Source organism: Schistocerca americana, chromosome 4 (assembly GCF_021461395.2).
Source record: "Schistocerca americana isolate TAMUIC-IGC-003095 chromosome 4, iqSchAmer2.1, whole genome shotgun sequence".
NCBI lineage: Eukaryota > Metazoa > Arthropoda > Insecta > Orthoptera > Acrididae > Schistocerca > Schistocerca americana.
In genome coordinates, this window is record NC_060122.1 from 523873004 (window position 1) to 523885224 (window position 12221).

Genomic DNA, 12221 nt, shown 5'->3' on the forward strand with positions numbered 1-12221 from the left:
ACCCTCAGCTGATAAAACTCACAATGATGGTCTTCTGGGACTATGAATGGGTTATTCTGTTTGATGTCCTCCATCATGGTGCAACAATCAACAATATAGTGTGTTGTGGTACCCTAGGCAACTGAAAAAAACAATTACAACATGTGTGTCACCACAAAAATGCAAAACAAACTTCTCCTGCTCCATGACAACACGAGGTCTGACACAAATCTGCATGCCTGAAAGGAGCTCATGAAACTTCCTTGGTCTGTTCTTCCCTGTGCACCCTACAGCCTAGCTCTCACACCTTCCGAGTTCCATCTGTTTGGCCCTATGAAGGATGCACTCTGTGGCAAGCAGTATGTGGATGAGGAGGAGGTTACTGATGAGTTTTGTAGCCAAAAGAGTGGGGAATAATATGGTGTATTGGAATCCTGAATGAAACCAACCTACTTTCAGAAAAAAAAGTGTTGCATTACTTATTGAACACACCTTGTATATAAATGTGAATGCTATATTCAAGCCATAACTTTTTTGTGCAAAATGCCTTGCAGCCACACAAATGTTTTCATTGTTTGTATCTGTATTGAGTGTCAAATATACATCTCTGTAACGAATGTTCATAAATATTAAGGCTGGTAGTTTCCTGAGTGTGTATGACAGATTCATGAAATAAAACTATAGTTGGGACAGCCTCCAGTCACTGGAAACATTACTCTTTGCTTGTACACTGAGTGCCTTGGTACCAGAAACAGCATTTCAGGTTCCTTTAAAAATGTCAGTTTAAATGTGTTTTAGCAGTCAAGTAGATATTCTGAGAGTCAGGGATATCTTTGTAAGATGGAACCAACTTTCCCTTTATTAGGACTCAATGTTTCTGTTTGAGTTCTTACAGTTTTCTTTTAGTCTTTAGCTGCAAAAATGGAGTCAGAAAGCACAGTGGTAAGTTGTCCAAAGGGACACTCAAATCCCCAGCCAGCAACCCAGACTTAACTTTTCCTTGGTTTCCATGAAGTGCTTGACGTAACGCCAGGGGCTCCAGTGAAAAAGAAATTGCACATTTCCTTCTCCAACATTCCCCAATCCAAGACTGAGATCCACCTGTAATGATCTCATTGTCAGTGGCACATTAATTGATAATCTTCTTTGCTTCCTTAACTGACAAAGTATTGCAACCTACATATAATGCTGACTCCCACTCTTTGGCCTTTCTCAGCTTCGGTGACACTTCTAACGACATGATGTGCTTTTATTCTCCCATAAGAACTGCCTCAAAGCATAGTTTTCTGCCCTTTAGGTATCTTCTTTTCATTGAAATGCACATATAAGTGATTTTGCACTTATATTTACTTGTATTCCATACAATGTCATTAGTGGTTTTCCGTTTCAAGCAAGTGTATACTTTATGATCTGGCTTACTTGTGCAAATCTATGTATACAATTAGACAATCCTGAAGGCCTTCACTTTATAATTCTTACTTTGTTCCTAGCAGAATTGACTGTTTTGTTAAAAGTCTCCCATACATTTTAATGCCTTCTCCATACTTGGCTTTTTCAAAAATTCCCTTGTTGCCTTTTTGTACAACTTCGGTGATATTCTTCTAACTATAGGCAGCTCAACACTCATAGATGCAACCATAGCAGCATAGAGCGCTGAACACAGTTTTCTTATCCATTAATTATCTTTTTACAGTTCTCTCTACTGTGCATACGTTATATCCAGCTACTCAGCCTATCCTTCACACAGTTAACCCATGCTAACTTGAGTCCCAGCAGAAATGGAGTTTCCTGGAATTCAATGGTCTGTTCATATTCCTCTTGAGAGATTTTTTATTGCTTCGAACACTGATCCATACCATACACCTGACCTCCTTAACATGGAGAGGATTGTATGAAAGCCTAAGAGTAGACGTACTCTGTTCTATAAGATCTACTGTTAGGACACTTTAGGTTGCACATTGTTGTAAAGGACCTTGCTGTTATGTCCATTAGGTGAAGCAACCACATTAAATATAGGGCCTATGGTCTTCACTGTCCCTTTCACACCCAAAATGGCATCTCTCCCTGTCAACAAAAGTGGATTAAATACAGTCCATGAATAGTGGAAGTCAATGCTTACTTTTCTCTATTGAGAATTCAAAGTGTACTGTCCAGCCCTCCAGCTTCTTTAAACAGTTGCAAGTGGGATATTGATGTTGGAAGGCTGGAGAAGGAATGCATTCTAACAAAATCATCCACAAATAAGTAGCACTACATTGGCTTCCTCATCATAAGCGTTATGCTTCTGATTTTTATGGCAGAGATAGTCATACTTAGGAGCTTCCTTATACAGCATTATTTTCTGATTCAAACAGAAGAATGGAATAGGGCCAAGACAGGAAGAACTGCATAGGGAAGGGTAGATTCCAGGGAAGCTTCACTGATGGAGATTTCTGGTAATATTTTGCCTCCAGCTTATCAAGGTTGTAAAAAGCACCTGCCAGATGTGTTTTTTTAAATACATTGGGTGTGACTGCCCACTATCAAATTTATGAGAAAGTGTCCAGGTTCAAGAACCGGTGTGGCTCACTGTTTGATTTGTGGTGAATTTTTGGTGCATCTCACATTCCGCTAAGAAAGAAAGCTTTTCATCTATCATTGTGATGAAGTCTTTGCTTACCTTTAGTCTCACCTCTCTGCAGAATTAATAGTTTTCTAATAAAACTGCAACTGATTTATGCATCTACATATGATAACTGATCTATCAAAATACTTTGTAACAGAAATATCAGGTCTTGTTCTGCTATTAACATCTTCCAGAAGTAAATCTTCGGTATACTTGATGAACATTGAGTGGTATCTTGTAGAAAAATTATTTTTGGATGACTAACAAAATTTTACACTTACATATTACACTCCACCAAAGTTTCACCACTGTGGCTTTGCCTGAATTCGAAAGATCCCTCCCCCATTGCCCTCCATCTGGTAGTGGTGCTTGCATACTGCATCAGGGGGATCATTCATGGGATATTGGAGAAATATCTGCTCTAGACAAGATAGTTGCATTTATATGTGATCTCAAGCCATTCAAGCCTTGTATATCATATGATAAATACCCAAAAAGTGAATCAAGGTGCTCCAAATGTAACAAGTCCATTTATTTTTTTAATCATTCAAACTGTGTGCATACTAACCTTGACTTGCATGAACTCAGTACCAAAATCAGCATCTGTTGTAATGCCACCTGTGAACACCCTTTTCACAAACAATGGCCGATTATCATTCACATCTATTACATTGACAGTTACTCTGAGCACTGTGTCATCAGTAGGATCAAAGACTGAAATGTTCCCTGGATGATGTAGACAGTCTTCGGATGCTTTTATTATTAGAATATGACTCTCATACTCCTCTCTGTCAAGCTCTTTCTGAACCTAAAACAATTGGAAATGTAAATTTATGACTATCTTCAGAAGTCACCGAAGAGAAAAACTGATTAAATTTTCAATTTTACTTCACATAAAATGTAAGGAAGCATAAATATACAAGAAAAACATTACGATTAAGGTAGCTGAAGCACTAAGAAGTGAAACTTGTCTGATAACAGTAGCAAACGGATGTGTACAGTGAACCCCATTTTTTAAATGTAACTTTATTTATTGTAAAAACTGACTGAAACAAACAGGAAGGTCATAATACCTTTAATTTTTGATGCACATAGCATTTCATATTTCCCTTATAATATGGAAAGGTGGATAAGTTTGGTAATACATCATTATTAACATTTGTTGCAAAAATAAAAATGTATTTCTCATTATAATCTCTAGTGAGCATTTGGTCCAATGAAGTTTTGAAGATTACACTAACAATCAAGTCATTCAACAAAATTTTGCACCATTTTGTTGACATTTGTGAGACTCTCAGTTTGCTCTGATGAATAAAGCAACAGCACAAAGTGCATAGGAAATAATTCATGTTTATTTCTGTACTCCAGAATCATAACTTCATTTTACAAATGAACACATTATTTTACTGTCACAGTGTGACTGATTTACTTAAATGAGACGTGAAATGTGAAGGGAGGCACTGGAGAGAGGATGGGTGGTTGTTGTTGTTGTTGGGTGGAGATAAATGATAAGCATGGGTTAGGAGGTATAGCAATAGCTGGCCACAACGACTGGATTTCTGTAATGGGCCAGAACTGCAAGCCAGTTCCACAGATATTTTTCATGTATCTGGACTGCCAATAACAGGCCAGTCATTTTCAACTAAAGTGCAGACCCCGCCCCTGCGATCTCATCTCTCAGATGTGCCCAGAGGCTGGTTCCTTTCATGTATGGCATAAATCAGCACATTTTCATGATTTATCCACAGATCTAGGTCTGTGATGTATCCTAGACAGGTCAGATTTTTAGAGTTTGAAACTCTTTTACATATTTGACAGGAAGTTAGTATGGACCATAGCAGGACAAAAATTGTGACAGCTGCTGGCAATTTGTACACTGTTGATTTGCACACTATGTACTCATCTATTTTTCACAAGAAAAACTGCATAAATCTGGATTGCTGACAGACAACCTTCCAGGCATTTGATTCAGAAATGAGGGTATTTCTCTCAGAATAGTGAAGCTTTGGTACACTAGGGAGAGGGCATTCTTGATCCTTTGTAAAATACAGTAATTCATAATATGTGTAAAATAATGGACATAACACAGTTATGGGTCATGCAATAATGAACATTGTATATGTAACTTGTCATTGGCACTCATCATAATGTTGGTTATACTACTCATTCCAAAAGTTTTCTGTTTCTGTCAAGAGACCTGCACCTTTGTGAGCTCTTATGTGGAATGACTGAAGGCATTTTAAATCTATCTTGACAACAATATGAAAGTGCATTATTTGTTACCAAACACATTTTACTTTATTGAAATAATCAGTGATCTGTAATGAAACAGTTACTATTTGGCATACTACCTAGATCTAAAAAAGAGTTCATTATAAAATATACTGATTTTACTTATGGTATTTTATGTCCAATTTCTGCTCCCATCAGAAAACACCATCTGCTTGCATGTTTTTGAGGTATTCCCTCATTTGGCACTATTGGTTTTTGCCTAACACTTCACTGCTTTGCAGAATTATATTTTTCTTGGTGTGACATGCATTTTCTGATGAGAGCAAAAATAGGACATAAAATACCACAAGTAAAACCATATTTTGTTGCAGACTATTTTTAGATCTAGAAGGCAAGCCAAATTGTTTCATACAGACCACAGATAGTGTTTTGTTTCAGTAAAAGAAAAAGCATTTGGTGACATAAATACACATTATCTTGTGATTGCCAAATGGATTTAAAATACCGTTAATAATTTAAAGCACAATCAATAGTATGGCAACACAAACGGCGGAAAATTTATTTTCTGAACTTTTATTTCAAATTTTGTAGCTTATATTTTGTTGCACTTTGATCTACAGTTGGAATACCATCTAGAAATGTTTCAATCAATTCTTTATACCCTCTAGCTCTTATATTCTTGTTTGCTTAATGTCAATTTCCATAAACAAGGAATTTCGCGGTACAATTGTATAAGCTTTTCGATATAGCAATGTTTATGAGTGCAGGTGGATCAAAGCCAAAATATAAATGAACAGCATGCTGGACCAAAATCACTGATTCAGTCTTTGCAAACTGCAGCACATGGAATGCCTTTGGTTGAGTGGATGCCATCTTACTTCTCACTGACTGCAAAGTAAAAGATGCACTGACTGACATCTAATAGCGATTTTCTAAAACTCTGTACTATGCCCATTCACACAACACACATTTCCTTGGCAGCACATTCCGTATTTCACAATTATTACTGTACAAAATTAGGCCATTATTTGTGAAACACCATGTAAATTTTTTTTCAGAAGTTCCAAGACTGTTTGGGGAAGTGGTAACCGAATGATTATGCAAGATAATGTGTAGAATCAATGAGACTGGAGACACCCTCAGACTTCTAGAGGAATACCGTCTGTACTATACTGAAGAAAATGTGACATGCTGGGTAACAGTTTAGCTTTAGAAAAGGTAAAGGTGCCAATGAGACAGTTCTGATATGCTTGATAATGGAACCAAGAGTTAGAGAGAAAATTGAGACATTTAATACAAGTTGTTGACATAGAAAAAGTGTTCAAAATTGTAAGGGAGTACAAGATGTTTGAAATCTTAAGAAACATTATGTAGATGCCATAGGGAAAGATGGGCAGTACACAATATGTACATATTCTGAGCTCAAACATAATGAGGTATCTTAAACAGAATGACCTTCTCAGTGCCAACCAGCATGGATTTTAAAAACATTAATCATGTGAAACCCAACTCACATTTTTATCACATGACCTACTGAAAGCTTTGAATCATGATAATCAGGTAAATGCTGCATTTCTTGATTTCCAAAAAGCATCTGACTCAGTGCCATACCTACGCTTAGTACCAAAAATATGATCATATGAGGTATCAAGTGAAATTTGTGACTGGATTGAGAACTTCTTGGTAAGGAAGATGCAACATATTATCTTCGATGGAGAGTCATCATCAGATGTGGAAATAACTTTGGGTGTGCCCTAGGGAAATATGTTGGATCCTTGCTGTTCACATTGTATATTAATGACCTTGCAGACAATAATAATAATAAAATCAGGCTTTTTGCAGATGATGCCGTTATCTTTAATGAAGTACTACCTGAAAAAGCTGCATAAATATTTAGTCTGATCTTAATAAGATTTCAAAGCAGTGCAGAGACTGGAAACTCGCTTTAAATGTTCAGAAATGTAAAATTTTGTACGTCTCAAAATGAGAAAAGGTAGTATCCTTTGACTATAATGTCAATGAGTCACTGTTGGAATCAGCCAACTCATACAGATACCTTACTGTAACACTTTGTAGGGATATGAAATGGTTGGTCATATAGGTTCAGTCATGAGTAAAGCAGGTGATAGACTGGTTTGTTGGTGGAACACTGGGGAAGTGCAATTAATCTACAAAGAAGATTGCTTACAAATCGCTTGTGCGATTGGTTCTAGAACATTGCTCAAGTGTGTGGGGCTAACAGATAGGACTAACAGGGAATATTGAATGTATACAGAGAAGGGCAGCATGAATTGTCACAGGTTTTTTTAATATGTGGGAGAATATCACAGAGATACTGAAGGAACTGAACTGGACGACTCTTGAAGATAGACCTAACTATCCCAAGAAAGTCTACTAACAAAGTTTCAAGAACTGGATTTAAATGATTGCTCTAAGAATATACTACACCACCCTATGTATCACTCACATAGGCATCTTGAAGATAAGATTAGAAGAATTACTGCACCCACAGAGGCATTCAAACAATCATTCTTCCCACACTCCAATGGAACAAAAAGAAATCCTAATAACTGGTACTATGGGACATACCCTCTACCACACACCTCACAGTGGTTTGCAGAGTATATGTGTAGATGTAGAATTAACAGGGGGCAATATGAATTTAAGATGAAGAGAGAAGTGCTCAGCTCAAAGAGAGCATAAAGCAGTGTTTCGTCACTATTTTTCAACCTATATCTCGAAGAAGCAATGAAAGAAATAAAAGAAATGTTCAGATATGTAACTACAACTCAGTGTTGAAAAGATATAAATGATAAGATTTGCTGATGATATTGCTGAAGAAGAATTAAAGAACATAGCTACTGAATGGAATAAACAGTGTACTGAGAATATGATATGGATTGAAAGTGAAACAAAGAAAGAAAAGTATCATGGAGCAGCAGAAATGTCAGTAGGAATAAACATAATGTCAGCAATGAGTGAGACTTTATAGATACAAAAGTGAAGGATTTTTGTTACCTTTGAAGTAGAATAACACAGAAGGGCAAGGCAAGTTGGATATAAGAATCAGACTAACAGGGACAAAGAGGGCATTTCTCATTAAAAGAAGTCTATTAATATCAAAAACAGGTCTTAATTATTTAAGAAATTTCTGAGAAGGCATGTCTGGAGTACAGAATTATATGGAAGTGAATCTCAGACTATAGGAAAACTCGAAAAGTGGAGACTGAGAGCATATAAGATATGTTATAGAAGGATGTTGTAAATTAAGTAAGCTGATATAATAAGAAATGATGAAGTTGTCACAGAATCAGCAAAGAAAATCTGGAAATTACTAACTAGATGAAGACAAGATGACAAGAAACATGAGAGGCATCAGGGAACAATTTCCAATTTCCATGGTACTAGGAGATGTTCTGGTGTTGAGTCGCTCACAGGCACAACAAAAAAGATTGCAGTCTTTTTATAATGCCTGTCTGCAACTCCATATCTCCACTATAAGGTGAGCAGCAATCCATCCTTTTCACAATACTGTCATTATTCCATCCTGGATTTTACACTGTTTGATTCATTTTAGAGTTTGAACTATATGTGCAGTGCTATTTTAATTCAGAAGCAAGAGTAGCTCATCAGTTGAAAATTAACACATTTTATACTATTTGGTGGCAATGTTATTATATTAACAGCTTTTTTGTCCCTACTATATATCTTTTCGCCATGTTGTATGATACTGACCCTTGTGTGCAAAACTGCACTGACTAGAAACTTTGCCATGCCCATAAAATAGCACAAATGTGCATCATGGACTGGTTCAACAAATATGCCATTATCGGTTGTAATCTAATATAAACTATGTCTTATAAAATGGATCATTATAAAAACTTGTATTTTCAGAATTACAAAGGATCACAAAGAAAAACTGAAGGAAAGGAGTCTCCTTTCCAGACAAGAGAGCTGCCTATGTCTTAGTTCTTTGTCTCTTAAAGAGCTAAAAAAAAATACCCACTACGTAATGCAGAATGTATTTCATAAACTTTATACTTGAGACAGATAACTTTATACAGAAACATGATTGGTGTGCTTAAAGTGAAAATGTACAACTGCAGCAGATACATAATTCATTATATCTTGCTCTTTTTCCCACATGCCCATATAACATTATTTCAGTCTCATACTTTGTACCATCAGGTCTACATCTACATCCAGCTTTATACTGAGAACATAGGTAATAAGGAGCATAGGGTCTCAAGCCATCCCCACTAGCCATTAGCATGGTCAAGTTTGTAATGAAGCTAATAAAAAAGAAACAAATATAACACTAAAACAGACATAAGGAACATATTTTAATACCACTGTACTTATTCAAATCTGCCAAAGGGCAGTACACAGAACGTAACTGTCAAGTGACTATCTTGGTGAAGCATTTCACTGCTGACAGAAGCATAAGCTTCCATGTTGTGAATCTTACAGTCCACCACAAGGACAACATAAAATCTCAATTTTAAGTACATTTCTGGAAATTGCAATCCAAATGCCTATAACCTCTGATAGAAAATGTATCATCTGAACATTCTTGTGAGTGCCCCACATAATTATTGCAGAGGATCTCTTTTTGTTCCTTAGCTAGATTCTTTGATTATGTCACTTGAATCAAAGTTTGCAGAAAATGAGGTGCATTTAAAAGAAGTTTCCATTCATCACAATGCTTTGGGAAGAAAGCTATTTTTGTCAAAGCTACGAAGGAACTGTTCTGTGTTTTGTGATACTGAAAATACTGAAGTGGTAAACAGAAGCTGGTATGCTTTGAAAAGAAACAAGGACTGTGATGTAAAAGTGAAGTGTTCTCTTTTTGTAAATAACATTTTTTGCTTTGGTTAAGAGAGTTCTGGTAAGTTATATAGCAGTTCCACCAACAACATGCTCTGCAGAAATATAATTTAGCACCTTAAGTTGAGTGAAGACATTGCTGAGGAGCACAATTAGCCAGTTGCATGTTTGCTAAAACATGATTACGTCTTTATTTTTTTGGTTCAGTTTTAGCTTCTGCGTCACCACAGAAAACTGGCACACAACTTCAAATGTAGTTTTAAGGTATCATCTAACATTCGATACTACATATCAATAACAGTTTGTAATATCAGCTACGGTATTTGTTTTTCTTTTTTTTTTATCTCAGTAAGTATGCTGAATAGAACAAAAATTTGGGATTTTGATGCAACTGATACATTATAAAGTATAGTACTAATAACTTAATCACTAATTATGAAGCAGTAATTTTTTTAAGTTTTAAAGTTTTGTACATTATTAAGGATTAAAGTTATCACATGGCATGCCTGGCTGATACTCTCAGTCTAGAAGATGGAAATGTTAATTGGTGTACAAAAACGTACAGCTCTGAAATGCCAATTTTGATAAATACAGAAAGAACTAAGAATAGATCAAAAGAAGAAGTATTTGGAAAGAGAAATTACAATAATAGTAGTGTCATAATTGAAAGTACTTTGATTAAAACAATAATGTAGATGATAATTTATAGCAGATGAGGACCAGTGATGAAAGATAAAAGGAGAAGTAATGAAATGTGGAAAGTAGCAAGAATCAGAGTGAATCCTAGGATGAAGCAAAAGAAGAAGGCAACAAATACAGAAAAGCAACATTGGACAAAAAGAGATACAAGCACAAGAAACAGGAAGAATCATTGTGAGTTGAGATTGGAAGGGAATGATTGAATCATGGTAAAGTAGTAGATAGAGTGTCTGCCTTGTGAAGCAAATCAGAACTATGGCATAAAGAAACATGTGAGTCTCTGATAGTTGCAAGTCTGATGTTACTTACCATGCTCGGCCCATCATTGGCAAAACATGTAGTACAACATGCTCCCAAGAATAGATGGTGTAGGAAATTTGCTTGTATAAATTTCCTAAGGGATGTGTGCAGTTATGTTTATCCCACAGAATACAGGAATACAATGCCAGTACAGATAAATTAATAAGTGCTGCTTGATATTTCTTGTGCATATGCTAATTTATACACAAGAATGTGCTTTCAGTCTGTTTTTTATATCTTTCAGTTTATTTTAATTTAGATTTACTTTTATTCTCTCCACACCCTACTGATTATAATTTATACTTTTTGCACTATGCAACTTCATAAGTGTTCTCTCTTGATTCTTTAATAACAAATTACCTCTATTTGTATTTGTCCACTTTGAGAATATTTCTTTTTTCAATTTCACTCACTTTTACTGCATTTGCTATCATTCTCCAAATTTCATAAATTCATCATTTGATATTGCAAAACTTCCTAACAAAATTATTTTATCTTTTGATATAACAACAAACTTTACTTTACTTACATAAAGCTCATGCTCATATTGTTCAATGGCAAATATTTCCTTTTCATTTCCACCTACAATGAAGTAACATGCTTGTGTACTAGGTTCATCAAAATCATCCACATCATCTCTATCAATTGTTTCCACTATCTTTTGTCTCTCTTTACCAGGTTTTACATGCTCTGAAACATAACAGACAAGATGAAACTATATATTACTTGAAATCACAGACCTACAATCACATATTATATCTGTTTGGGTTAGTATGATTACTGTTAGTGTCAGACTTGTTGTTTTATGGCTTTAATAAGAGAAACATACATTGTATGTAAGAAGCAAAACTGCTGACACTTTCAGTTATCTTTTTAGAATGTTCAACATGTGTTTAAAAGGTAGATTTACATATGTTCACCAATCAGATGCATACACATTAAGTTAAAAAAATAGCACCAAAGGTTGACCCTAACCACATATATTCATCAGTATTGCTTTGAGTGTAAAAAACTTCCTGCTTGTCCAATCTTATTAAACATGTCAGATGTACTTATTATACAGTGAAGTGCCAAAGAACCTAATATAGACATGGGTATTCAAATACAGATATATATAAACAGGCAGAATACGGCACTGCAGTCAGCAACGCATACATAAAACAACAAGTGCCTGTCTAAGTTATTAGATCAGTTACTGCTGCTACAATGGAATCCGGTAAAACATCAAATCTCTGACATCGCTGCGGCAGGAAAAAGATCCTGCAAGAATGGGACCAGCAACAACTGAAGAAAATCGTTCAATGCGACAGAAGTGCAACCCTTCCACAAATTATGCAGATTTCAATGCTGGGCCATCAACAAGTGTCAGCGTACAAACCATTCAATGAAGCATCATCAATATGGGCTTTCGGAGCCAAATGCCCACTTGTGTACCCTTGATAACTGCACAACACAAAGCTTTATACCTCGTCTTGGCATGTCAACACCAACATTGGACTGTTGATCACTGGAAACATGTTGCCTGGTCAGACAAGTCTCATTTCAAATTGTATCGATTGGACAGATGTGTACGGGTATG

The 12221-nt window shown here is 35.8% G+C and overlaps 1 protein-coding gene across 1 annotated transcript in view; it reads right to left on the reverse strand.

Moving 5' to 3' along the window:
* Positions 1-12221, reverse strand: part of LOC124613910 (cadherin-23) — a 356576-nt gene that overhangs the window by 52980 nt on the left and 291375 nt on the right. Inside the window, exons 25-26 of the mRNA XM_047142660.1 lie at positions 11172-11332; positions 3153-3392 (exon numbers count right to left, since the gene is read on the reverse strand). Coding sequence (XP_046998616.1) covers positions 3153-3392; positions 11172-11332 — 401 coding nt within the window. The remainder of the gene's footprint in view (positions 1-3152; positions 3393-11171; positions 11333-12221) is intronic.